Below are 25,097 nucleotides of genomic sequence, written 5' to 3'. Positions count from 1 at the left end.
TTGACAGCAGTCTCATCAAATTCTTCTTATTAAAGCCATAGATGAAGAAAAGTTTCATTTTAGGAGATGTATGTTTAGTAGGGGTATATTCTAACATTACGGGGTTAAAAGGATGAAGTTGGCCTGCTTATTAAACATGGAAAGCAGAAAAAGTGATTGCTAGCACAGAAGTGTAGAGGATGGAAAAAAACTGAGGTATTTGAAATAAGGCATAGTAAGTCTTTGCTGCAAGAACCCTTTGAGGAACACAAGAATAGAGAGTGTTTGAAAAATTTCCATGCTGTCCATAAGCTAAGCATTTCTTATTCTCTTACCTGCTAGCCTGCATTCTTTAGTAGAAAACAGTGCTTCCACCAAGTCTGTTCCTTGTGTTTTCAGTAATGAACATGCCCACAGTATTGCAGTTAGTCTTTTTGTTAGTTTGTTTTAAATAATAATTAAAAAATTACCCCAGATCTAAAGGTATTTCAAGAATCTGTAGGTCCTGATGCTTCAGTGATATTTTTCAGTTCTTTGTTACCTCTGCTATTTTTTTTCAATGTGAAACTATTTATAGACTCCAGCTTAAGAAGTTTCAGATGTTACTCTAAGTATTTCTATAGCCTACTCACTATATTGGAATTCCAGCTTACAAATGTCTTGCAGCTGCAGCTGTAAGAACTGCAAAATCGTGATTCAGAACTCCCTAAATAAAATAATAATTTGGTCTTTAAACTCTCAGAGTACACTTGCATTGCAAAATCACTTTTGGAACCATGATGTGTAATGAATTTGTTTCTTGATGTTCTCAGATATTGAACATTTTTGTTCCAATCAGATGCTTCCAATATTTGGGGCATTAGAAAAAATATTGAATATTATATGATCAATGAAAAAATGATGGAAAAGCAGGTCACTTTTAACACTGAGATCCAGCAGGACTTAATGTAAATGTAGAAATGTGTTGAACAGGCATTTAAGTTACAGGCTGGCAGAAAGGATATTATTGCAATTTGCTGTAACAGAAGCAGGTGTGTACTGAATATGGACAAGAGTATTCACACAAACTTCTATAAAAATAAGATACCTATTAATGGAAATGTAAAGGACAGTTAAAGTTTACAGGAAAACATTCTAGTACTTTCCACCTGTAATACAGGAGTGCCACATGAGAGTAACAGCAACGCGGTAATTAACATTGTTTTTTTTTTTCTGGTGACAGAATTTATTCAGGACTGCTTATTTTTTTGCTATGTTGCAATTCCCCACAGAGTAGCTGTTCTTTAGAATCTTAAGACATATTTGTGCATTTTTTGAAGTTTTGTTTTAGAGGAAACAGAACATTCTTCATTGCCACTCAGGTTAGCAGCGTAGTGTAGGTTCTTTTCCTTATGTGATGTTTATCCTACAAGGGAAAAAGAGCAGGAAATATATTTCCACACATACACACTGGCTGGGGAAAAAGTCTGGTGTATGCTTAGCATCCTTCTTCACATTGTCTTTCCTCAAGTCATGCAACTTCTTCAGCAGTACTGATAACATGCTATCCACTCAGTGCTGATTTGTACTTCATTCACAAAACCTGTAGCAAAGCCCAAACTGATTTTGGATTAACAGAAAGCAATGAAATGAAAATTATTTAGAAATTTAGAAGTATTGTCTAATTTGATCTTTTTTTTTCTTTTTTTTTTTTTTTTTCTTTTTTTGCTTACAGTTGTTAATATCTGTGTGTAAATGGAGTTGCATAGACTTTGACCTCCTCCACTGCACATGGGTCACTCTAGTGTGTTCTGGCTTTGGCTGGCAGATACACAATAACTACACTGCAACTCAATTGTTGATCTATCACCAGTAACAATACACTCTAGATTTTTCACTATACTGTCAAATTCTATTATCTGCTGTGATGCATAATAACATTTAGTTCCCCTGTCACTGTTATTTCAGTCTTCTTTCATTTGATGTCCTGCTCCCAAATAAATTAGTATTTTTCCCTCTCTTTCAGAAATTTGACACACCATGCTTTGGCTTTGGCTGTCAAGAATATCTATCTCTTTTTCCAGAAGATTTATCATGTATTCTAAAATATGCTTCACTCCATGCCATTAAGAGCTTTCAGCACTTTTTTTCATCTCATACTCTGTCCAAGTAACCAAGCGATCTAGTCTCAATAGCTGAGACTGAGTGCTGAAAGATTTATTTGGCAAGCTGTTGTGTGTCATCAGGATTTGCCTCAAATTCTCCAAAGAATTTAAACCATCCAGCAAGACAAAATTTATCCTATAACATCTCTGGGGAGATGTGGTGACTTTCCAGTATTTAAAGGGGACCTACAAGAAAGCTGGAGACTGACTTTTTACAAAGGCATGTAGTAATAAGACCAGTGGTAATGGTGGTAATGATTTTAAACTGAAAGAGAGTAGATATAGATTAGAAATAATGAAGAAATTTTTCACTTTGAGAGTGGAAGGCACTGGAGCAGGTTGCCCAGAGATGCCATAGGTGCCCCATCCCTGGTTCAAGGCCAGGTTGGATGGGGCTTTTGGCTTGTTGGTCTGCTGGCAAGAAGATTGGACTAGATGATCTTCAAGGCCTTTGCAACCCAAATCATTCTGTGATTCTATGATAAGGCTCAAGATTCCACAGAAGACACTTCAGAACACCACTGACTTCATTTGTAAAATTTTTAAGGCTTGTTTCCTCTTTTTAGGACCAATTTCTGTCATGATTGCTGGGCAATTTAATTTGACAGTGTTAGTGTTTCAAACCTACAAGAATTCTGCTTTGGAACAAAAACTTCTACAGCTGCTGTGTATCAACATGCTTTTAGATTTTACTATAAGATTTAGAATAAATGGCTTTATGACATTCTGATTAAGTCTAGGGGGAGATGTATAATATTTCTTTCCCACCATTGTTGCCCCTTGCTCTGATCCCAGAATTCACGGAATATATGATGGAATACGAAATTTCACCTGGGGTCAGTGACATGAAGACTGCAGTAAGATTAATAAACTGTATAAAGAGTTAAAAATGATTCAGGCAACTTGATTGAGTGATGAAAAAAACATTAATTCTTTAGAAAATGAGGCAGGTTCATAAGAAAAATGTCATGCTTTTTTTTTTTTCTCCCCAGTTTCATTATAATAGTAATTACTATCTCAATACCAGTCATTTCATGGGAATTAATGACCAGCTGAGGATAATGACCATCAGCTTTATCTTGAATAATCAACTTGTGCCCATTTATCAGTAATGTCCTAAAATTACTCAGCACTCCAATGATGTTTCTTGTACAGAAATTCCATAAACATGCATAAAAAAGGTTGCGTTTCAAAATTATTCTATTCACACCCTTTGTTCCATTCTTTCTTATTTTCTATCTTGATTTAATATTATACTGCACCTGGAGTAGGCTACTTCTTGTTTGCGAGTTCTTTTGTGACTATGAAAAGGAATACTAGTTTCAAACTTTCAGCATGTTTCAGCATGTTAGAGTAGACATGTAATACCCAAATTGATGGGGAAATCTATTTTTAATCAATTGCAATTAATAACTTAATCCAAGCAGTAACTCAATTATATGAAAAAAGATTTGTTATAAATAAATAAATAAAAATAGCAGTGGTCTGAGACAGTGGTTGGGTTCAACTGAGTGATATAGCTCATATGATATAGGAAGTCTACTTATGAGAAAAATGTTTCAGCATTAATTTTGTAAGACAAAAACAGCTGCAAAACAAGTAAGAGTAGAAGAAAAATGCTTCCATAATTAGGTGCATGCATTAATATGTTGTCAGTTAAAATTTCATGCCTTTGTTCAGTGCAATCTTTGGCATTGTTATCGAGGTTGTAGAATTAGAAAAATAACCATTCATGTACTTAGAGCTATTTCATAAAGAAGAACGCTGTCAAATCTCCTTCTAATGATTGCTATACATTTTTAACTACTCAAACAATAGCTCAAGGTATTTCTCACTGAAGGATAATGTAACTCAGGAATTCTGAATTTTGCCTGTTTGAAGCATCTTCATTTGTATTGCAGCTATGGTTCATAGGTGTTCATAGGCTGAAAATAAAAATGCATTACTGGCTCTTTTACTAGCTACAAATTCTCACTGTCTTCTATTTATTCTTCAACATTAATATATCTGTTTAATTGTGGCTCATCATTATTAGAGAATTCAAATTAGTATTTAGCATAGTTAATATTTTTTAATGTTCTAGAACAGACCAAACTAGCCAGTAGATGAAAGTATATAGCTCCAGCACACCTGAAATCTAAAGTGATTTTTTTTATTTTGTGATATCTGGGAGACTTAACATCTTCTGCTACATTTTATTCCGCTTTCAGTTAATGTTGCCTTACATTTTCTGTTGTTTTCTTCTTCTGAATGATTGTCCACGTTGATTCTTACTTACTATTTCTCATAAACCAAACGTAAGATTGTTTTACCAGTAATGTTTCTTAGAGTTGTACCAGCAATCTGTTGGCTTGCACTTCTCTCCAGTGTGGTAAAAAAGCAAAAGCTCAGTGGTCATTTTTATTTTGTTTTATTTTATTTTATTTTATTTTATTTTATTTTATTTTATTTTATTTTAAACATCTATATCTGTACAAGTCCTTGATGTAACCCCCTGGTCTGCCTGGCACTGTAAGTATGCAGCCGTTCCCAAAGGCTACATCTTTTAAGCGAGCTATCCTTCCACTAAGAGGCAGTATTGGCCTACCTTTACCAAATCACAGATTCTACAAAAATTAGGAAAGGACGCAGCGTGAAAACATGGAATCATAATTCCATCCAACTCTTAGGATAAGGCGGTAATTAATTCTTGTCACACTGGTGAGTAGAGAGTGTTCCAATGACAACAAAATATGTGGGCAAGCGATGAATTAAAGACACTTACTGGATAGAGTTCATCATTGCACATGGCAGTAGTCACACTGCATTTGCTAGACATAAACTTCTCATTGCTAGAGAAATAAATTTTATTGACTAATTACAGCTGAATCAGTATTGACTAGACTCAAAAGAGAAGATACAAGAGAAATGCCAATGATAATGGTCAGTGAAGCTTTAAAGACATTGACTCATAAAGTGAAAAAAATATATACCCTAAATGCTAGGATATCAGCAGTTGCACATGTCAAAATCAGATGGCGAATCTGAAATAGTTACTGCTAACTGGATCTTTGAAGAATTTCACAAATGTTTCTATTGCTTCAAGAATGGGCAATTCCTAATGACACGGGAAGATTTTCGTTCTTCTGATAACATCAAAATAAAAGACAGTTACCCAACTGGATAGTAAGTCAGTCCGAGATCTTTATTTCAGACCATTTTTTGGTGAACCAGCACTATAGGAGCTGTAACAGAAACTGTTTATGGTTCTAGTAGTTAGTCAGCATCAAGACTACTGGAGTTGGATAGTACCAGGTCTTCTGTGTATAAATAACTTACATTTAGAACCTGGTTGTAATTTATGAGATTGTGCTGGGTGGAACAGAGAAGTGAGCCAGGTATCCATCTGGCGTAAGTACCAAAATAGTAGATCCTATGGTATCAAAATAGATCCTATGGTATCACTGTCATTGATATAGAACATCTCACTTTACTCAATATGTTGAAAATTCTCTTTAGTAATAAGGCAGGTAAGAAGGGGCATTTTAGTCCTTTCATTGAAAAAGCAAAGGAGTTGAGTCTCAGCTATTATAGAATTTTGGATTGCTGTTATGTATTGGCTCATTGATACAGTTCAGTGATGAATTCACAAATCAAGTGGTCTCCAAACAGTGAAAATATCTGAAGTCCACACTGTGTAGAAAAAGTTTATGAAGCTATCTGTCAGCCTTTGGACTGTGGGAATGACTGTTTTCAACGCTAGGCAGATGGCTCTGATCTCTTGCAGAGATCATATGCTCTGAGCTCTCAGACATACATATATGAGCTTATTGTTAGAAGCATCTGTCATCAGAGACTTAATAAGGGCTTGCTCTTGCTTCTGCAGTGAAGCTTTCTATAGCTTAAGGAAAAAGATTTACCTTGGGACTTATTTATTTTTGTCTGTGAGATATCTGCTTGGCAGAATTCTTGTATAGAGCATAGATAAATCCTGCTCAGTAACATTAAATAAAAAGGCAGTTACTCACAGAGACTCAGAAAACTCATTGTAATCTGGAGTCATTCTTGTGCTAGAACTCTTATAAACTACACGCTTTGAGTAGAAGTGAAAATTATCCTTTGTTTTGTTTGAATATTTTTTGTTAAAAATATCTCACTGCAGTAGTGGAGAAAATGTTGTTGTTGTCTACAGTTAAGTAAAGAATGCTATAAAGTAGAAATGCTTTTCTCTGCAGTGGCAATCGTAACTGTTGAAAATAACCAGAAGACACTTGGTGACTTAGTTCTGCAAACTCTGTTGAAAATGATTAACATAATATTCATCATATAACAACCAATGAGTAGTTAAATACAGAGGGATGTTCTGCACTCTTACAGGGTACAAAGTCATACCCTCTTTGTTTTTTGTCCATTTGTTTGATGATTTGGTCCAGCTGGGGAAGTTTAGCTGAGAAGAATGGAATAATTTTCCATGTTGGAGCAAGATGCAAATGAAAGGAGTTTTAGCGACTGGCTTGTATTCTTAAGTGTGGGATGATCTGAAAGCTTTCTGACTGACAGAAGGCTTGACTGATCTCAGTGTTTAAAAATCACATTCATACAAAGATAAAACCTTTTTAACAGCATCAAGATATCTTTGGTGGGGGAAGACTGTTACACAAATTGTTGTTTTGATATAGCAGTGTAGTAGACAACCAAAGCTGTTCTGGAATGTCAGTAGGGTTAGTAGCTGTTACAATGTTCCACTAAACACTGTAGTTGTGTCACTTGCCCTTAAAGACTGCCTTTTTTGCTAGTAGAATTTCCACTTACAGATAAGTCGGAGTCAGATCTTCATGATAATCCTTAAGATAATTCTGAGACCTCAGCAAAGTGTCAGCTCATTTTAAAATTCAATTTCAAACCTTCTACTTAAGACTAATTATCTGAAAATTATGGAAAAGGCTGTTTGTCTTTCTGGAATTTTCTACCTGTAAAAACACTGTGATCTCCTGAGTTTTCCATGTTTCCATGGAGTTTTATATCTATAGATATCTGTACTACTGAAGGAACTGAAAGACTTTAGCTTTAAAGCACTGGATGAAGGCATTAAAAATATGAAGCTTTGCCCCGCACTTCTTGCTTATGATAAAAATAATAAAAATAATCCAGTGTCATTTTCTTTATTAAGCTGTCAATTAGAACAAAGATTTTGAGTTTGGCCACGAATGTACCTCTTTTGTCAGGATTTCACCATTCTCTTAGACATTTGAGCCAGTGTAACCAAGTGTAATTTTGAGAAAAAAATCACAGTATGTACATGCTGAACACTAGTTTTGACTGATCACAGAAATGCTATAAGATTGAGCCAAGACATCAGAACAGAGAGTCAACCTGATCATTAGGTAATATCTGAGCAAAGAAATGAGAAGTAGAAACTGATGAGGTAAAGACTGGAAAATGAGAAGCAGATAAATCCAGTACAGAGTCAAGAAAAGCAGGAGACAAAATGTAGGAATCCTGGAAGAGATACTGCTATGTGGAAGGAAAAATCAGTGACTGGTACTGACCAGGTGAAGAGAATGGTTTGCAGCAAAGAAAGGTGGTTGGAATCATAGGCCTAGAAAAGAAACATGTAGGAAGGAAGGCAAGCTCAAATGGAGACGTTACATCAGCAGCATAAGTTAAAGTTGGCCCACAAGTGCAGTATGTTGTACTCAGGCCTCATTGATTAGCTGTGGGACACCACTGCAGCATGCTACTTTAATTTTATTTGTGTGCAGTACAGACAAATCCATAAATTTTGAGTCAGAAGTATCATTAGGCAAACCAATTCCCTGTGTATAGTATAAGTGATAAAATTTTGTCCACATTTCTGCAACAAATTCTGTTCTAAACTCTGAATTAAAACATTGATTTGGAAGACTTCTGAGATTTCCTGGCTTGTGCATTATAGTCACAGCATGATAGCTTTCTGCTGACAGGGCAAAGGTTGATCCCAGGCCAGGTGACTGAATAGCAAGGAATTTTTCCCACACATACTAACTACCAATATTTTTTTCCCCCAGGTATTTTTACTATCCAATAAAGAATTATCCAGCAAAAGAAGAGAACTCATAATTCTGATCAAAAGGTTCAGAACTGTTTCCAGTGAAGACAAACTGCCTGTATTTCAGCTGATGCTTCTGATTTCCGAAGAGCAGAGTTTTGCTCATCAAACATCAACCTGAAGGGATTTCAATGTTGAAATGTCTTCAAGAAACCTCATGATTTTTCAGGATTATACTTGTAACTTTAGCTTTGTTTACAGCATAAGCACTTTACAAAGAACACTGGGAAAAATGCTTCCAGGTTTATACATTAGGAGAAAAGCACAACTCCCAGAAGTACACATCTCCTATTTTTATATACTTTTTAAAAATAGTTCTTGCATAGTTTCTGGAATACTAGTTCAAAGCCTGTAGCCTTATTCATGTCCATTATGTCTTCTATGGAAAGAAAAAAAGCTTTTTAATATCACCAGACAGAAAATATATGTAGACTCCCTGCATGAGAATTAAGAACAGATTAAACATCATCAGTGTGATTTTAATATTTAGAATTCTTTTCTGCTTACAATTGGATAGAGGCAAATTCTAATGCCAGTATGACATGTAAATAGCAGCTGGTGTAGCACCTGAATGTTCTGTTATTTTTAAAAATATTGTTTTTATTGCTGTTTGAAACTGTGTTTATTATATGTCAGTCAGGCATATTTTGTATAGATACATTTTATATATACATTCAATTATTAGCAGACTAAATTAAATACATGCTTTGCTGCTAATCAAAACTGTAGTACTTAAAAGCACTTTGAGAATTTCAACATTTATTCACTATATATTAGATGAGATAAAAATATCTCACTGCAGTAGTGGAGAAAATGTTGTTGTTGTCTACAGTTAAGTAAAGAATGCTATAAAGTAGAAATGCTTTTCTCTGCAGTGGCAATCGTAACTGTTGAAAATAACCAGAAGACACTTGGTGACTTAGTTCTGCAAACTCTGTTGAAAATGATTAACATAATATTCATCGTATAACAACCAGTGAGTAGTTAAATACAGAGGGATGTTCTGCACTCTTAAAGGGTGAAAAGTCATCCCCTGTCCTTCCTGTTCCAGCGTTTGTTTGTAACTACCAATTGCTAACTAGCATTAATTTCCTATCAATTCAAGAGTATTATTTCACCTATAATGAATGACTTCAACATTCCAAATTGTGAAGCTGAGAAAAATGTCCCTCTTTTCATATACATGATGTGTAGAAAGTCATCAGGTACTGTATTTCCACTTACCTAATAGTGTAGTTGTGATAGCAAAGGTATATTAAATGCTGCTTTAGAAATCAAATTAAAAAGGCAGAGTTGGTCATGACATATTCTATGGTGAAGATACAGGTAAAAGTGTTCTGAAGAAGGAAAATAGCATATGCAGTCCTTGTGGAATGGTTAATATAAAGGAGAAAAGACAGTTTTGTCTTCAGTCAAATATTCTCATTTTAGTAATTACCACCATTGCACATCCTTTAATTATCTCCTACTTTCTTTTCTCCCTGTAGCTACTGGCACAGCTTATTCTAATCTCTTTTTATGAGTGTATCTCCTTATGCCTGTCTGAAGGAGAGTGCCACCTAATATAGTCAGTGATTGATGGTGACAGTGTGCCATGCCTACTACTTTATCACCACATCTTACTGAATACAGACCTCAACTTTAAATTATATTCTTTATGTCTACTTTTAGCCAGTAAACTTCTATATGTCATCTGTTTTAATGACAAAAATTAAACATTGTATATGCAGTATCTAGGCCAAAATGAAAAAGAATGTTTTTAGTCTGGGTATCCTCAAAAACAGTCATTTTCTACCTGGCAAACCTGAAGATAGCCATGGTATGATTTCCCCTGTTTTTTTAATGTATATTTAGAAAGCTAAGGCAAACTCCTTTATATTTTGATGTAAGAAAGTACTTGCATGTTTTGCCTGACCAAGACATACAAGATACCACCAGTTAGTGTTTTCAAAATAATTTTATTTGCTGTAGATGGTGCCCTTCTAGCAATGTTACCATTAAAAGGTCTGAAAATGTTAAATTGTCAGAATGTAATGAATGCACTAGAAATTCTCTGGATCTTATTCCAAGCGTGTTTTGAATTAGCATTGTTAAATTTTTGTCAGGATATGTGTGGTAATATAGCATTCATTCATACTTTATGAAATAATTTTTCTTTAGAAACAGAATGACTCCCATTTGTTTCTTTTAGTATATTTGGAGTGCTGTTAATGTTGAAGCAAATTTGTGTTCGTTTTTAACTGTTAAAGATAGAGTACTAGATAGTGGTCAGCAGAACAGAAGCTTCTTCCAAATAACAAGACTGGATGTGGATGTGTGGTGTATACAGCTGGACCTGCCATGTCAAATGAAAGCAGAGAATCTTTGGTCTTCTCTATGCCTTCAGTGGAGTTCATATTTTTTTTCCCCTGGTTGCAACTGAATTGACATGCTGGCTACCATAGAAAAGAGCTGATTTTTTTACTTCAACATTTCTGTGCTTCTTGAATTATCTAACTTTGTCTCATTCCAGTTATTGGAGATGGTTCGGGATGTATATATACATATATATATATACCAGATCAAGATTAAGACAAAAGCAGGGTCAAATGTTGTCCAATTGGTTTATTACAAATTCTAAGCAGTTAAGGAATGATGGGAAGGTGGGGAGATTAGAAATGGTAAAGAGAGAAATTCTAGTGAGTGGGTCACCATCATGGGTCCAGTGGTGCCGTACTGGTCTGTAGTGGGCTGCAGGTCAGTCAGCAACATTTTGTTGACCTGTATGTCTGCAAGTTTCTTGGAGAGGGTACCCATTCTACTTCTGAACTCTTCAGGTTTTTATCCTCTTTGTTCTGCTCTTGTGCGCCTCTGGTTGCTTGGGACAGCAGCTCATGATCCCCACACTGGGTGATCTGCAGTGATCATGTAGCAATCAGGTGTCTGCCACCTGGCATGAATACTGACTGCATGGTAGTCACTTTCTCTAAAACAACTCTAGAAGTCAGCCTGACCTGCAAACATCAGCCAAGAGTCAATTCTTTCTGGTCACTCAACCACACTATTTCCTCTTTCTGGCTTGATCATGGTCTCAGGTGGGTCACTGAACAGTCTTTGAGACAAGAATGCTTTCTCTCAGCTTCTCACAAACCTACAGCAATTAACCACTCTTTGATCTTGTGCTGTTACTGATTTTAAAACCAACAGTTTGGACAAATTGGTGTAATGATAAGGAAAATGGCTGCATTAAAATGGTAGATTGTTGGTGTAATGCATGTCATTTGACTCCACTTGGATGTGTATCACTGTGCGTACCACCAATGCTATAAAGGGTCAGTGTTGCTAAATGAACACACATGGATATTATATTGCTCTGAATAGTGCTGAAATGAATCATTTGATTGCTTCCAAACTGGAAATGGGGATTTCTTAAAAACAAATATTCATGAAGAACTATAGAAGTAATTTAGTGGTGGTAAATACAAAGAATACTTTGTATATTGTTTTGGCTAGTTTGTGAGTTCCTATTCTCTTATGACATTTTCTTATAAATAAGAATTTACAGATATTGTTTGGGCATGATTTTGTGAAAATGAAATATGTGTGCATCATTAGATTTAAACCATATATACACTGAAAATGAGATTTTCTTAGTACATTGTATTTGTGATGCAATGCTACCTGCAAAGAACAGCAAGCAGTTCAGAGAATTTTTATTCATCTTGATCTCTCTTTAAGGCCCTTAAAATAATATACATGAGATGCGTGTCACTGAATTATAACCCATGTATCTCTAATACTGGCACTTTTGTTTTAGTTTGAAAACAACAACAAAAAAAGGGCAATTAACTGCCAAAGAAATTTATTTGTGTTAGCTATTAATTACTTATCGGCTTTAATAAATAGATATTTTCTGCTGATAATCAGGGCACGTTGTATTTTATGTTGTTTGCGAAGTAACGAGCAGTTTTGCCATGAATAATTTCTGTATGGCTAAATTCTGCATAGAAAATACACATATAGCATATTTAGGGAAAAACAGAGAACAAATACAAGTTGCCCAGTATCAGCAGAAAAATTTGAGAGCATGACTTACGGCTCCCAGGTTCCAATCCAATGCATAACGTGTGTCCTTCAAAGTGTGTATCTTTTATTTTCTTGTATGCTTGTAATCTTTAATGTGACCTGTGCAAAAATGAGAAAAAACAGGTGTAGCTGTAATTATTTAACTACTTGAAAATTTTTCCATGACTCTTGCTGCTAACAGTGTCGAGGGCACTGTACAAACTGTACACAGCTAACTTTTGGTTATTTGTGAGTTAATCTAAAATGTAGCTTATACAGGCATATCCTTCCATTTTCTTGGCTGCAGTGAAGCACCTGTGATTATGTAGTGTTCTGCTTTCTATTGTTCATGCTTTTGCCTACTTTTTATAGTCATCTAATTGCAAATTCATTCTCAGGAGAATGCACTCTCAGAATGTCATGCAGCCTGATTTACGTATCTTTTGCACTATCTGACTCATTTCTCAGTCCTCTGTCATATTCCTGAATAATCAAATGTTGACAGTACATAAAATAATGAGTTTTATTCCATATGGGAATTCCTGGTAACAGTCACAAAATAACATATGTAAAAGATTGTATTTCTTACAGACACTGTAACTTACAGAAGTACTGCCTCATTATTGGTATTTCATATCAAGCAATTTGGCTCTAGCTCATGGACTTACAGAATTATGCTAATTAAAGAAGAAAGGCCAATCACACTCATTGTTAAAACCAAGAAACTCTTTGTGTCGACTTTCTCAAACTCAATAACATACACATTTCTAGCATGTCTGTAATTTGTGGGAAATTCTAGCCTGCTTTTGGGAAGAACTGGCAATTAGGAATCTCAGGAGAGGTGAAAGGAGAAAACCACTTGAGAATTTTCATTTTGACTGTATGAAGTAGCTATGAATTTGCATTTAAAATCTTCAGATCTGAATGTTACGTTGTTCAATTTGACTACAAAAACAGCAATTGGAAACAAAAAGTCTTCTGAGTCATTTTGTTTCTTAACTTTGAAGGAAGCTTAATTATTCAAATCCTCTTTATTCTTCTGTTCTCAACAGTAGACGGTGAGGTCCACAACAAGAAACTACTCATTTACAAATATTTGACAGCTGAGTCCTCAAATTCCCTATGAAACTGAAAACTTGCATCTATTAGAATTTTGATTCCTTGATTAAACATAACTGCCATGTTTTGCCCTAACCTTTTCCTAGTTTCAAAACAGCTCCAGTATGTTTTTAATTTCACCAACTACAACATGTTCCTTGACTTATTCTGCAACTGGACTTACTCAGTTTTGCTCAGAACTTTGATGTATCATTAGCTACAGTATCATCTTTTGTCTGCCTCCATGTCCATTGGTAGGTTACACAAATATAGATGGTGTTGGGAGTTTGTCTCAGCAATGAAATCGGTAGTCTGCTACGCTCAAGATCTTGTTTATGGAAAGAGGCAGTAGAAAATTTTTATATGTTTGTGTAGAGATACATATATACGTAGAGAGAGAGCACCATGATTTTTTTTATTTGTACAGCTGAAATCTTAGCAATCTAACTCAAGAATTATTGTTAATCTAAAGCTGGTACAGAAAAAGGAAAAATGAAAGAAGAATTCAGGTAAAATTGCTTTGCAGAAGTTTCTTATCTTTTCATTTTGAGGGGGTTCTGCCACCCTCTCACTGCTTCTGTGTTTCAGTGGTTTAATCCTGTTGGGGATGTTACTATGAGCTGTCAACATCTGAGCCCCATGCCAGGAGGAACATGATATTCATACTGATGTCTCCTTCCTCCTCATTCTAGGACTTACCACTAACAAGCTTTTATATCTTTGCTATTTCTTCATTATCAGTGAATTATTGATCAAAGAGAGAAACACACCTGGTCAGTTAAAGAAGTCATGGGTACACCAAGTAAAATAAAGGTGTAAGCAGATCAAGACATGTTCAGACAAAGCAAGCCTGAGAAGCCTTGCAAATTCAATGTGAAACTTGTGGCCTGTAATTAGCAGTGGTACAACTGTATTTCAGAATTACAGGATTACAGCTTTAAGAACTTTTTACAATGCACCGATGTTTGCCTATGTAGCCTGTATACTGCTCTTAATGCACTCAGAAGGTTTTTTACATGCTAGAAATATTCCTATGCATCTGAAAGGAAGGCATGGTCAGTATGGCCTGGCTGATGCATGATCAGCTATATTCTTTTGAAAAGAGGCAGTGCTTTAGAGCTTGCCAAAATGTGCATTGCTATTTCGGACTGTGACTATGTGGCTGAATAAGTGGGGAGTTTTCTTTCAGAGCAGCAAATTGCCATGGTAGAATAAAAAAGAAAAAGCTAAAAACAGATCTACTGTGCAGGAGAGAAAATGATCCTCTTTGCCAAATAAGTGATCTGAATACTGAGGACTTGATGCCTGTGTGTCTGGTGCAGCCTGTGCTGCAGTGTTAACAGATGGGAAGAGAGCACTGTCTTTGTGAACTGGACAGAACACAACCTTCCACTGCTGTCTTGCAGCCGTCCACTGGGCATCTGGGCTCTTTCAGAGTGGGGCTCCCTAATAAACTATTCAACTTCTAGCTGCTGAAAAGTGCATGGTCATTATGAAGAAATATTATCGGAGGGCTGTAAGCCAGACAATCTTCCCTTTAAGCCTACTTACACTTCTTATCTTTTCTACCTGATCCTCAGGCAACATAGGGATGGAAATGGCCTACAGGATACCTTTCTAACTGAATTTCTTCAACAGCATAACACATATTTGTTCTACAAATTCAGCTCTATCTTCATAAATTCATTGAAATGATGCATTCAATTTCCCTCATTTAGAAAGATTTTTTTTAACAATATTTTAATAAACAGTATCTGGATTTGGAGATTTACATTTCTTTAAATTGATCATAATGATTCATTCTTCTCAGGTCACAATACAACGGAATTATACAGGATGATGAATGTTGGCATGCCATGTCAGCCTGACGTAGTGAGTCTAAGTGCTCTGGCCCAGAGCGGATGACACAGCATCTGCCTGGAGGTTTATGTATCTACTATCTGTTGTGATTCATTTGTGGTTCAAATCCAGCAAGTAAAAATAAACTAGAGGGAAGGAATGCCAAGCAGAATAAGGAATGACCAACTTTTCACTTCTCAGCAGCATTTGTGGTATGAGCGGTCCTCTTGTGAAGTTCTCCAGGAGCCAGCAGCACAATAAACCACAGAGATTTTTGTAATTTCTACAATGCAATTTTTTAGTCTTAAATTATGCTGTGCTGAAAGAATAATTTCTTCAATTACTTTTGTACTGCAGACATAGGCATAAAATAAATGAGGGAGGTGTAGCACTCTGTAACTACGGACAGCTATTTTTAAAGATATTTTCAGTCAGTCTGAAATTAATGTTGACCTTTCTGTCGTCTTTCTTTGTCTGGGACAGACATTCCCCATGCTCCTTTACATACAGTTTGAATATCCTTTCAGTTTGAATGAAGAACCCTGGCAGTCAGTTAGAACTTTGCCTTCAGTGACCTGCCCATTTTCTTCAGAAAGAGCTTCTCCTGAGAGTTCATCGTTAATTGATGATATGCGGAGTGTAATTTTGTATTGAATAACTACACAGTGGATGGAAATAGATGTTAATGATATGAAATAGTAACGGACAATGGTACTGTGTTCCTGTACAGGAAAATCGACAATGAACATATTTTCCTTGTCTTGTTCATAGTTAAAATTGACTGATGAGAGATTTGCTGGTGGAGATCAGTGGGTATAAAATTTTTCCTTCTGTTAGGAAATTAACATTGCATCAGATTCCCTAGGTGAAACCGAGTCTACTTGACAGAGCACAGTTGTTGGACAACTATTGAAAAGGTCCAGTAAATGCAAAGTACAGCAATAATAAATCAGCTGAAATCACTATACATAATGAAACGTCCTTCTTTCTAAATTGAGGAGATATAGATTTGAAGGCTGGAGTATCCAGTGGATATTGCAATATAATCGGTTGAATGGCTGAATGGTCATAGCCAGGGAGTTGTTGTCAACAGCTCTGTGCAGATGGAGGCCAGTCACAAGTGATGTCCCCCATTGGTCTGTCATGGGTCTGGTACTCCTCCACATCTTTATCAATTATACAGACGATGGGATTGAGTGTACTCTCAGCAAGTTTGTGAACAACACCAAGCTAAGTGGTGCAGTTGACACAACACAAGGAAGGGATACCATCGAAAGGGACCTGGACAGGCTTGAAAAGAAGGTCCATGTGAACTGAAGGAGATTAAACAAGACAAGTGCAAGGTGTTGCACTTGAGTTGGGACAGTCTCAGATAGAAGTACAGACTAGGAGAAGAACTCATTGAGAGCAGCCCTGAGGAGAAGGACCTGGAGATCCAGGTGATGAAAGGCTGGATATGAGCCAGCAGTGTAATCTTGCAGCCTCTGAAGGTCAACTGGAGGGCTGCATCTGAAGAGTAGTGGGCAGCAGTGTGAGGGAGGGGATTACTGTCCTCATGAAGCCCCAGCTGGAGTACTGTGTCCAAGCCTGGGAGCACAGGAACTGTGCAAAGCTGCAAGATCACATCCAGAGGAGGGGCCATAAAGATGATCAGAAGGCTGGAGCACCTCTCTTAAGAAAGGCTGAGGGAGCTGGGCTTGTTCAAGTTGGAGAAGAGAAAGCATCTCATTGCAGCCTTCCACTACTTGAAGGGAACTTATAAGCAGGAGAGAGACAGGGATATAGAGATAGGGGGAATGGTTTTAAACTTAAAAGAGAGAAGATTTAGGTTAGCTATTAGGCAGAAATTATTTACTTAAAGGGTGGTGAGGCGTTGGCACAGGCTGCCCAGGGACACTGTGGCTGCCCCATCCCTGGAGGTGGTCAAGGCCAGATTGGATCGCCTTGTGTTCTAGTGGATGGCACCCTGCTCACGACAAGGAGGTTGGAAACTAAGTGATCTTTGAGCTCCCTTTCAACCCAAGCCATTCTATGATTTTATAATTTTGAATATCTGATCAGGCTATCTTTGTACAATTTCTTTTGTAGGGCATAAGAGCTCCCATCCTCAGTAAGTACCAAAGAGAGAAGCCTTATTCTTACCAAGAATAGGAATTTATTATTCTCCTTTGTGATTTTCTGGACCCTGTGGCCTTCGCCTTGTTGGATTTAGCACTGAAGTCACACACACTGAACAGGGATACGTTGCTCTGAAATCTGGGTATCAAAGGATTCTTACAGGAAAAGGATACTAGCAGTTTCTTCTTACAAACATAATTTAAAAAAATATGAAATACTTCTGCAGTGGCGAGCAAACACCCAGCATGCTGACACTACCCTAGCAAGTTCTCAAGAGAGTTTGCTTTGTTGAAACTACTGCTATAAAAGCATTTTTGTTTTCTTCTTAGAATTATTAAAAATGGATAATGTCAATATAAATCCAAACTCTGCTCAGCTGTTGTGGTATCTGAGCTTTAATTCTGATTTTAAATCAATTTTTAATCTTTTATTTTTGTGATTATTCGACTTTTGTTTCGAGTGTTTCATGTATTCTTGTCTGCTCATGGAGAGAACAGACAGCATACTTATATGTAGAGACACATTTCCTCAGGCCACTTTCCAAGGTTTGCTCTTTGAATTTGTGTATTTCTCTGTAGCTACACTGTTCTTTTATACATTACAGAAAGATCTAGTGGGTATTCTTAGTTCTTCAGCCAAACATCCTTGACAACATGCTGAATCTTCTCTTTAACGAAAAGGGATTACCCATCATTTTAGAAGGTGGTCACCCTGTCTGTTCTCATTCCTATTTAGTAAGAATGCACACTACAAATGCTCACTGCTTGCTACTTGAAAGAAAAAGCCCAATGCATTACATTCACATAAATGTAAAAAAATATGTATATTGAAGGGTATCCTAAAGCATGTTTCACCATTAGTTAAACCATAATCTGGTTTAAATGTACTTACCAATAGTGGCTAACACCCTCTAACTTTGATTCATTTGAATGTTTATTTAAAAAAAACCTTTGGATTTGTTGGGTGCTTTAATATTCTTTTATATTTTAGGAAGTTTTTTTTACTATTTTTTTCCATTCTGTTTTAGAAGAAGGTGAAGATTTTTAATGTCTTCACTGGAAGATGAATTGGAGGAGGAGGGAGGAAGACTAGGAATCATTACTGATGATTTGAAATTTCTTTGTGCATCTGAGAACCTAGCAGTATCAATTCTGCTCAAATGGGACAAGGCAATTGTATTTTTGTAGTACTTGGGAGAACCTACTAGTAGTTTGCGTTCCTGTACAACTTTTCTTTTAAGGCTCAGAAGTGCTTCACAAGCAATAACGAAGTAAATCTCAGCACCCAACAAAGTAAAGATTAGGATCTGTGTTTTATAGATACAAAACATACAATGTAGAGGAGCTAGAAATAACTCAGATTTTTACCCGTAGACCAGAACTGTGGTGGCAGTTTTTGTAGAGTGAAATACCTCATATCTTAGATTCTTGCAAATTGGATGTGAACCTATTTTACTCCAAGCCATTGGATTGGCTCTTAGTTCTTTGATTTGTACTTTAGCCCTCGAATCATCTTTTTTATTTTTTTTTCCTCACAAAATACTTATAAGAATAAATAAATTCTTATAACTACTTACTTGCTTGAAAAGTTTTTTTAGCTTATTATATCCTAAGAAACTCTTTGGTAGAGAAATTAATATTGTGAGGAAAACGTGCAAAAATTAATAATCAAGATTTTTTTTTATTGGTGGCTATTTATTTTTATGAAGCTGAAAACAATCAACAAAGGGGAAGAGAATTGTTACCATTCCAGAGTAAAAGAGAGAGAAATGTTTCCCACGATCTGCTAAAGAACTGACTGAAGTAAGAATGTTATTTTTTTACAAACCAGTGTTTTAAACAGAAGTAGAATGGCAAGGTAGTCACATCTGTACTGAAGACAACAAATTTAGTGTATTAACAAGACCTTTTGCATTTCTTTCTTGACTTCATCATTCAAGATTTTTTGTTACTGTGGCTTTTTTTTTGGTCAATGTCCCTTTTTTTCCTCTCTATTTTTTTGGTGTAATTACATGTGTGTAACTGTTATAATTTTAGAGATATCACAGGAAGCATCTGGAAGCATTCAGCTCTGGTGATACTGTAGGAAAGCATTTTGTGTGGTGCTGGAATGTACGTAGGGTGCAGGTCTGCTGTCTTCTACCTCAGCTGCTTGGAAAACCATTGGTACACTGCACTCATTTGTTCTTTCTATTGATGAATTGTAAGTTATTCATACTTGGAATCAGAAGTTAGAAAATTCATGTCAGATATTCTTTCACCCTTATTTTTCAGTGCATGACACGTGAAACAGGCAAGCAAAACTATCTCCAGTTTTAGTCTCTCTTTTTGGCAGTTCATTGTTACTGCACTATACTGCATTTCTTGCACACACACCTCTGCTTTCTCATCTGGCTGTACTTATCCCTCTCAAGCTCTTCCTACCATTACTTTCAGATTGGTTACTTCTCAGCTAAAAATCTTTGCATAATTCTTCTTTCTAAATGTTTGGAATATTGCTTATTTGGTTGAATTAGATGTATAGTACTTACGTTACAAACTCAAAGACAGTTCTGTTCTCTGTTAGCCAGAAAGGCATATCAGGTGGACTCAAAACCCTGCCAACATTTATACATATTAAAATTCAGGGTCATTACTCACAGAATTTGGGGATGTAACTAAGCTTTATCGGCTGTTGGTGTAGCGTGAGCTTTTATTTATGCCTTCTAGAAATGTAAGGCAGGGATATAAATGATAACCTTCCAACTGCTTTGGATTTTGTTTACTTGCTATGCTAGTTGATTATACTAACAGCAATGTCCTTTTAAGTGTTGACTTTCTACAAATATCTTCTAGCTTGTTAGCATGTTCCTCAGGTGCAAATGTAATTATGCCTTTTAAACACATTTAGATTTTTTTTTTCCTGTTTTTGATTCCAGACAGTATAATTTGCTTCCTGCTTATTAGCTCCTTTATTTAATATTCTTCAGCCTGAAACATTCCATGACAAATGCGTTGAAAGTGAGTTTTAATATATTTCAGAGACTTAATAGGTATTAATAGAGCAACAACACTCCCACTAATAAGCAAAAACTGGATCTGTAGCTTTACATCTTATCAATTACAGCCAGTGTAGTGAGAGCAAACCACTGAGAGATCATTTGAACATTAAAGAAATTGTGATTGCAATCAGGACATCTGCCAAAACTATATTCAAAGACATAAAAGGTCTTCTTCCAACACGCTTCTTTTGCTGCATGCATTTATACAACCCCTGATATCTTCATCTGTCAATACTTAATTGAATTAAGTATTTTAAAGTGTAGCCAGAAGGATAATTACAACAGGAATACTAGACAAAAATACAACAGAATATACTCACTCACTACAAGAAAGATATTGAGGCCATGCATTGTGTCCAGAGAAGGCCAATGAAGCTGTGAGGGGTCTGAAACACAAGTCTTACCAGAAGCTACTATGAGAGCTGGGATCGTTCTGTCTGGAGAAGAGGAGGCTCAGGGGAAACCTCCATGATCTCTACAACTGCCTGAAAGGAGACAGTGCCCAGGTGGGGGTCAACCTCTTTTCCTGTATAATTGGTGATAGGATGAGAGGGAGTGGCCTCAAGTTATGCTGGGGGAGATTCTGGTTGGCTATTGGATAAACTTTTTCTCAGAAGGAGTGGTAGTGCAAGGAATAGGCTGCTCATGGAGGTGGTGGTGTCACTGCACCTGGAGGTGTTTGATGAACGGGTAGGTGTGGCACTAAGGACATGGTTACTAGGCATGGTGGGGTGGGTTGACTTGATGATCTTAGTGGTCTTTTCCAACCTTAGTAATTCCATGATTCTGTTATTTTTTTGAATTCCCATGGAGGATTGTGTTGTGATTGTACCTCTTTTTGTAAATTCATTCTTTTTCTGCCAGTTTCGTAGGTGAGCTTTTAATGAGCACCTATAATGAACTAAATACAGGTTTTGCTATGTGATAGATGGCAGCAGAGGGGCAGTCTGGCAGAATGATGTCTGACATGAAAGCGCATAAGAAGCAAAGGTAAGAATATCTCCAGACAGAAAAAATAACACCTGCAGACCTTCATCGACTCTTTCTGAATATTTATAGAGATCAAACAGTGGATGTGAGCACAGTGAAGTAGTGGGTGGTGAAACACTATGAAACAATGAGTCACCTTCACTGTGCAGGCTCTTGTTTATCAACAAAAAAAAATGCACAAATTATGGTGGTGACTATGTTGAAAATTGGTGTTGAGAATTTGCTCTATCAAGTGGTTAGTGTGCTCTTTGTATCTGCTGTGTTTTCCAAGGAAATAAATGCAAAGAGGTGTTACTTTCAGAGCAACTTGTGTATTAGTTACAGCAATGATATTTATCTTTGCTCCTGTTCTGGCACAGTAGGATTGCTCATAAAGCATAAGTGACTCTGGGAACTTGTAAACGATCTACAGTCTTTCATTCAATTAAAAATTGCTTAACAATTTTGTACATAAACTCTAACAGAGTGGTTAATGTCAGAATATTTTAAATGCATTTTCTCTTTGTAGGAAATTGTCACACAGTTCTCAGTTCATCTAAGTACAGAGCCTATTTTACTGGTTGAGAGTATAAAAATTTATTAGGTCGTGGTCATTTCAAAGAAAAAGAGCTTAAAATATGATTGGTACTCTTAAGAAGTCAGAAATTTGTATGAATACTGAAGCTCAGGAAGCTAAAGGCAGATGAAAAGCAACATGTCATATTAAATGCTTCAGAACTCTTATGCCAAATGATTATTGATAAAATACTAAGATTGGAGCTCGAATTCATCAGATAAAATCACATTTGAGTAGTTATGGAGAAATAACCTGCTATGGCAAGTTGAAAGTAGAACTGTCATTAAGGGAAGTGCTTTATGGGTCTAAACAGCAATGATTTGTGTACACAATGAGTTGTGTAATGGTAGATGAAAGATATATCAAGAGGTGTGTGAAGATGCTTGTACTCAGTTGAGGAACCATGCTGAAAACTTGCTGGGCAGCAAGAGTGGGAGAACAGTTAGATATTAAAGAGAGTGACATTGACCAGAGAACAGGTTGTCAGCACAGTATCTTGGGATAAACGATATGTGAGAAATGGAAAAATCAATCAGAAGAAGGAAAAGAACAAGCTAAGGCAGAGTAAATGGAAATGTAGCAAAAAGTGACGACATGAATTGTGGCATAGAATTACAAGCTGCGGAAAGGGATTATAAGTAAACTCTGAAGCAGAGACACTACCCAACCAAGCAAGCATATCACCGTATTTGATACTGTGGATTTACAATATAACATAAAGTAATAGATTGAACCATTTTTCTCTACTTTGAATTCTGCAGTTTTTAAGATGTGTAAGCAGAAGCCCTAAGAAAATTAAGAAGCCACATCCAGAAGAACACAATCCATCAAATGCTATTTTTGTACTTTTTAAATTTGTACATGTGTTCTGGAACAGTAAATAAATATTTCCTGGTTAGAAAATGCTAAAAATGGTATGGGTAGATATTTTCAGAGTCAAGTTTTTGTAGTTTAATGATGAGAATTGGAAAGAAAGGAAAAGTAAGACATTAAAAGTCTTCAAACCACATAAGTCTATAGCAGCTGTGAAGAAAAACTGCACAGGAGATAAAATAGCATCACATGCTAACATAAAGGCTAAGAAACTGAATATCTTTCTGGAGAGCTTTAAACAAAACAGAAGCATCAGATTTGAGTCTTCCAGGCATTATTCTTACTAGTGCTAATTTTTGCTCCTATTGTTGTTTAATGTTTTTGAAGTTGTACGTTCATGCTACTGAGATGAGTTCAGCAAAATTACTGCAATTCAGAAATATTTTAACATACAAATTTTTTATCACACTGCGAATTATTCACAGTCCATTTAATTCAGTGTTCAGAGTGCAGCCTACTACAAATCTGATGGCTTTTTTTGGTGGCTACTTCAGTTAGACTTCCACTAAGACCTTGGCTACAGTCCAAAGTAAGTCTGTGTTGATAACATTTAAGCCCTGGTAGTATAAATAATCATCATGCAACAACTGATTCAATGCTCGAGTGAGAAGTTCATCCTTATGACATGTGTGTACAAGGAGAAAGAGGAAAGTCTTCTGCACATTCAGCAGAAAAAAAATCAGCATACCAGTAACTTGTTGCCTATATTGAATTTCACCTGCCTCAGAAGGTCTCTGTTCAGTAAAAATACTCCTCATCAGTTTAGGACTGTTTCCATGAAAACAGAACCTCTGGACCTGCAAGTTCTGTTTGCCAGGAGGCAATCAATGCTAGTCTGTTTGAAACTCTCTGACACAGGATTTGTTTTTTTTTCCAGTGTGCTTCCTACAAAAGTTTTCTTGCAGTGTAAAGCCTCTGCAATAGAGATAAGGCCAGACCCAAGCTGCTGAACAAATCAGAAAAGGCATTTTTTTCAGCAGGAAGAAAGTTATAGTTGTGAATTTTAATCCAGATCTGCATTTCTATCTGGAAGCTTGAATCTGTCTCTATTTTACATGCATTAAAAGTCACAATACCTGAAAAGATTAATATTTCTTCAGGACAAATGAGTTTTGGTGGTTTCTTTGCTTGGCTTTCCTTTGGAGAACAACTGACTGTAGCAGACTTTTGTAGCTTGCTCACCAGAAAGCTTTGCTTGGGTGTGTGACCCTGTCGACAACTGTCAAGAACATTGCTGCCATTTGTCAATGCCTTTGATGCTTCATTTCTGAATGTTTTGCTGTGAACTGGTTATTGAACTTTTGCTGCTGCCAAGAGATCAGTGCTCTTGAAACTGGTGACACAGACAGATGCCTGTCACCTGTTTGCACTGGGGAGCATAGAGCCTGGCAGGCTATGAATGATCTGAATGCTTAAATGAGCAGTGACAATCATAAAGAGCTGGCTGTGGCAGGCAGGATTGGGAGCTCTGGAGCATGTAAGGGCCTTTTCCTCTGGCAAAAACAAAACTCTGAAAGTGAGAAGCACTCTTTGTGCTGCAGTGGTACACAAGAGACTGATTCCTCCTATGTACTTTCATTATTACAATTAACATAAAATCATGTCTGTAACAAGATTAGCAGTTTATGTGTGCATGTGGCATCAATTTGCCAAGATCCACAAGTAAGCATTTATATTAGAAACTAATTGTTTTCATTTGAGAAGTCTGAAGAACTACTAGCAAAATTAATCATTTGGAATTTGACATAATCTATAGTAATTAGATTTAATAGTCAAGAGGATGGGTTGAACCCTCATCTGAGTGTTGCTTGCAGGTTAGGTGGTTTCCGTGAATCTGGCAATACTTGGTGTAGATACACCTTGTAGTACAGTCTGTATGTCTTCATTATTGAGACTGAAAGAATGGCATGAAAACCTTGGTTGGAAATCAGGACATAAGAGGGATGATGCACCTGGTGGTGCCATGGAACAAATGGGGTAGTGAACCACAGAGCATGGAAGCATTTGCATGATCTGTAGGTTGACCTGGGTTTTTAGACATGCTGCCTCCAAATTAGCTGCCTTAAGAGTGGCCTCAATAGAACTAGAATAATTGGGATGAAGTCAACTTTAATCCTGAAGGAGGCCCGCCTAGATCAGAGTTAGAACCCTGGGGAGATGGGAACTTCTCAGTAATTTTTGCACTTGTTCTATGGGTAAAAGGAGGTTCCCTTGGCATCCACTTAACACATTCTATAAGCTTTCCATTAGTTTGAGAAGTAACTAAGAATAGTATGTGCCAAGATAACAAGGTGAAAAATCAGGTTCTTTCAGTGAATTTATTAATTTTACTACAAGTATTGTTACTTC

The 25,097-nt window shown here is 36.5% G+C and overlaps 1 protein-coding gene and 1 long non-coding RNA gene across 2 annotated transcripts in view; one reads left to right on the top strand and one right to left on the bottom strand.

The window, feature by feature from the left end:
- NEK10 (NIMA related kinase 10) overlaps positions 1–13,069 on the top strand; it is an 83,237-nt gene extending 70,168 nt beyond the window's left edge. The window contains exon 35 of the mRNA XM_052692286.1: positions 8,150–13,069. Coding sequence (XP_052548246.1) covers positions 8,150–8,201 — 52 coding nt within the window. The 3' untranslated portion in view covers positions 8,202–13,069. The remainder of the gene's footprint in view (positions 1–8,149) is intronic.
- LOC128085199 (uncharacterized) overlaps positions 1–23,930 on the bottom strand; it is a 30,859-nt gene extending 6,929 nt beyond the window's left edge. Inside the window, exon 1 of the long non-coding RNA XR_008208838.1 lies at positions 23,825–23,930. This is a non-coding gene — a long non-coding RNA (uncharacterized LOC128085199). The remainder of the gene's footprint in view (positions 1–23,824) is intronic.
- Positions 23,931–25,097: the final 1,167 nt, after the last annotated feature.

Source organism: Tympanuchus pallidicinctus, unplaced genomic scaffold (assembly GCF_026119805.1).
Source record: "Tympanuchus pallidicinctus isolate F22 unplaced genomic scaffold, pur_lepc_1.0 scaffold3, whole genome shotgun sequence".
NCBI classification, from domain to species: Eukaryota; Metazoa; Chordata; class Aves; order Galliformes; family Phasianidae; genus Tympanuchus; species Tympanuchus pallidicinctus.
The sequence above is the reverse complement of the archived record's forward strand: the minus strand, read 5'-3'. Positions and strand labels throughout refer to the sequence as shown.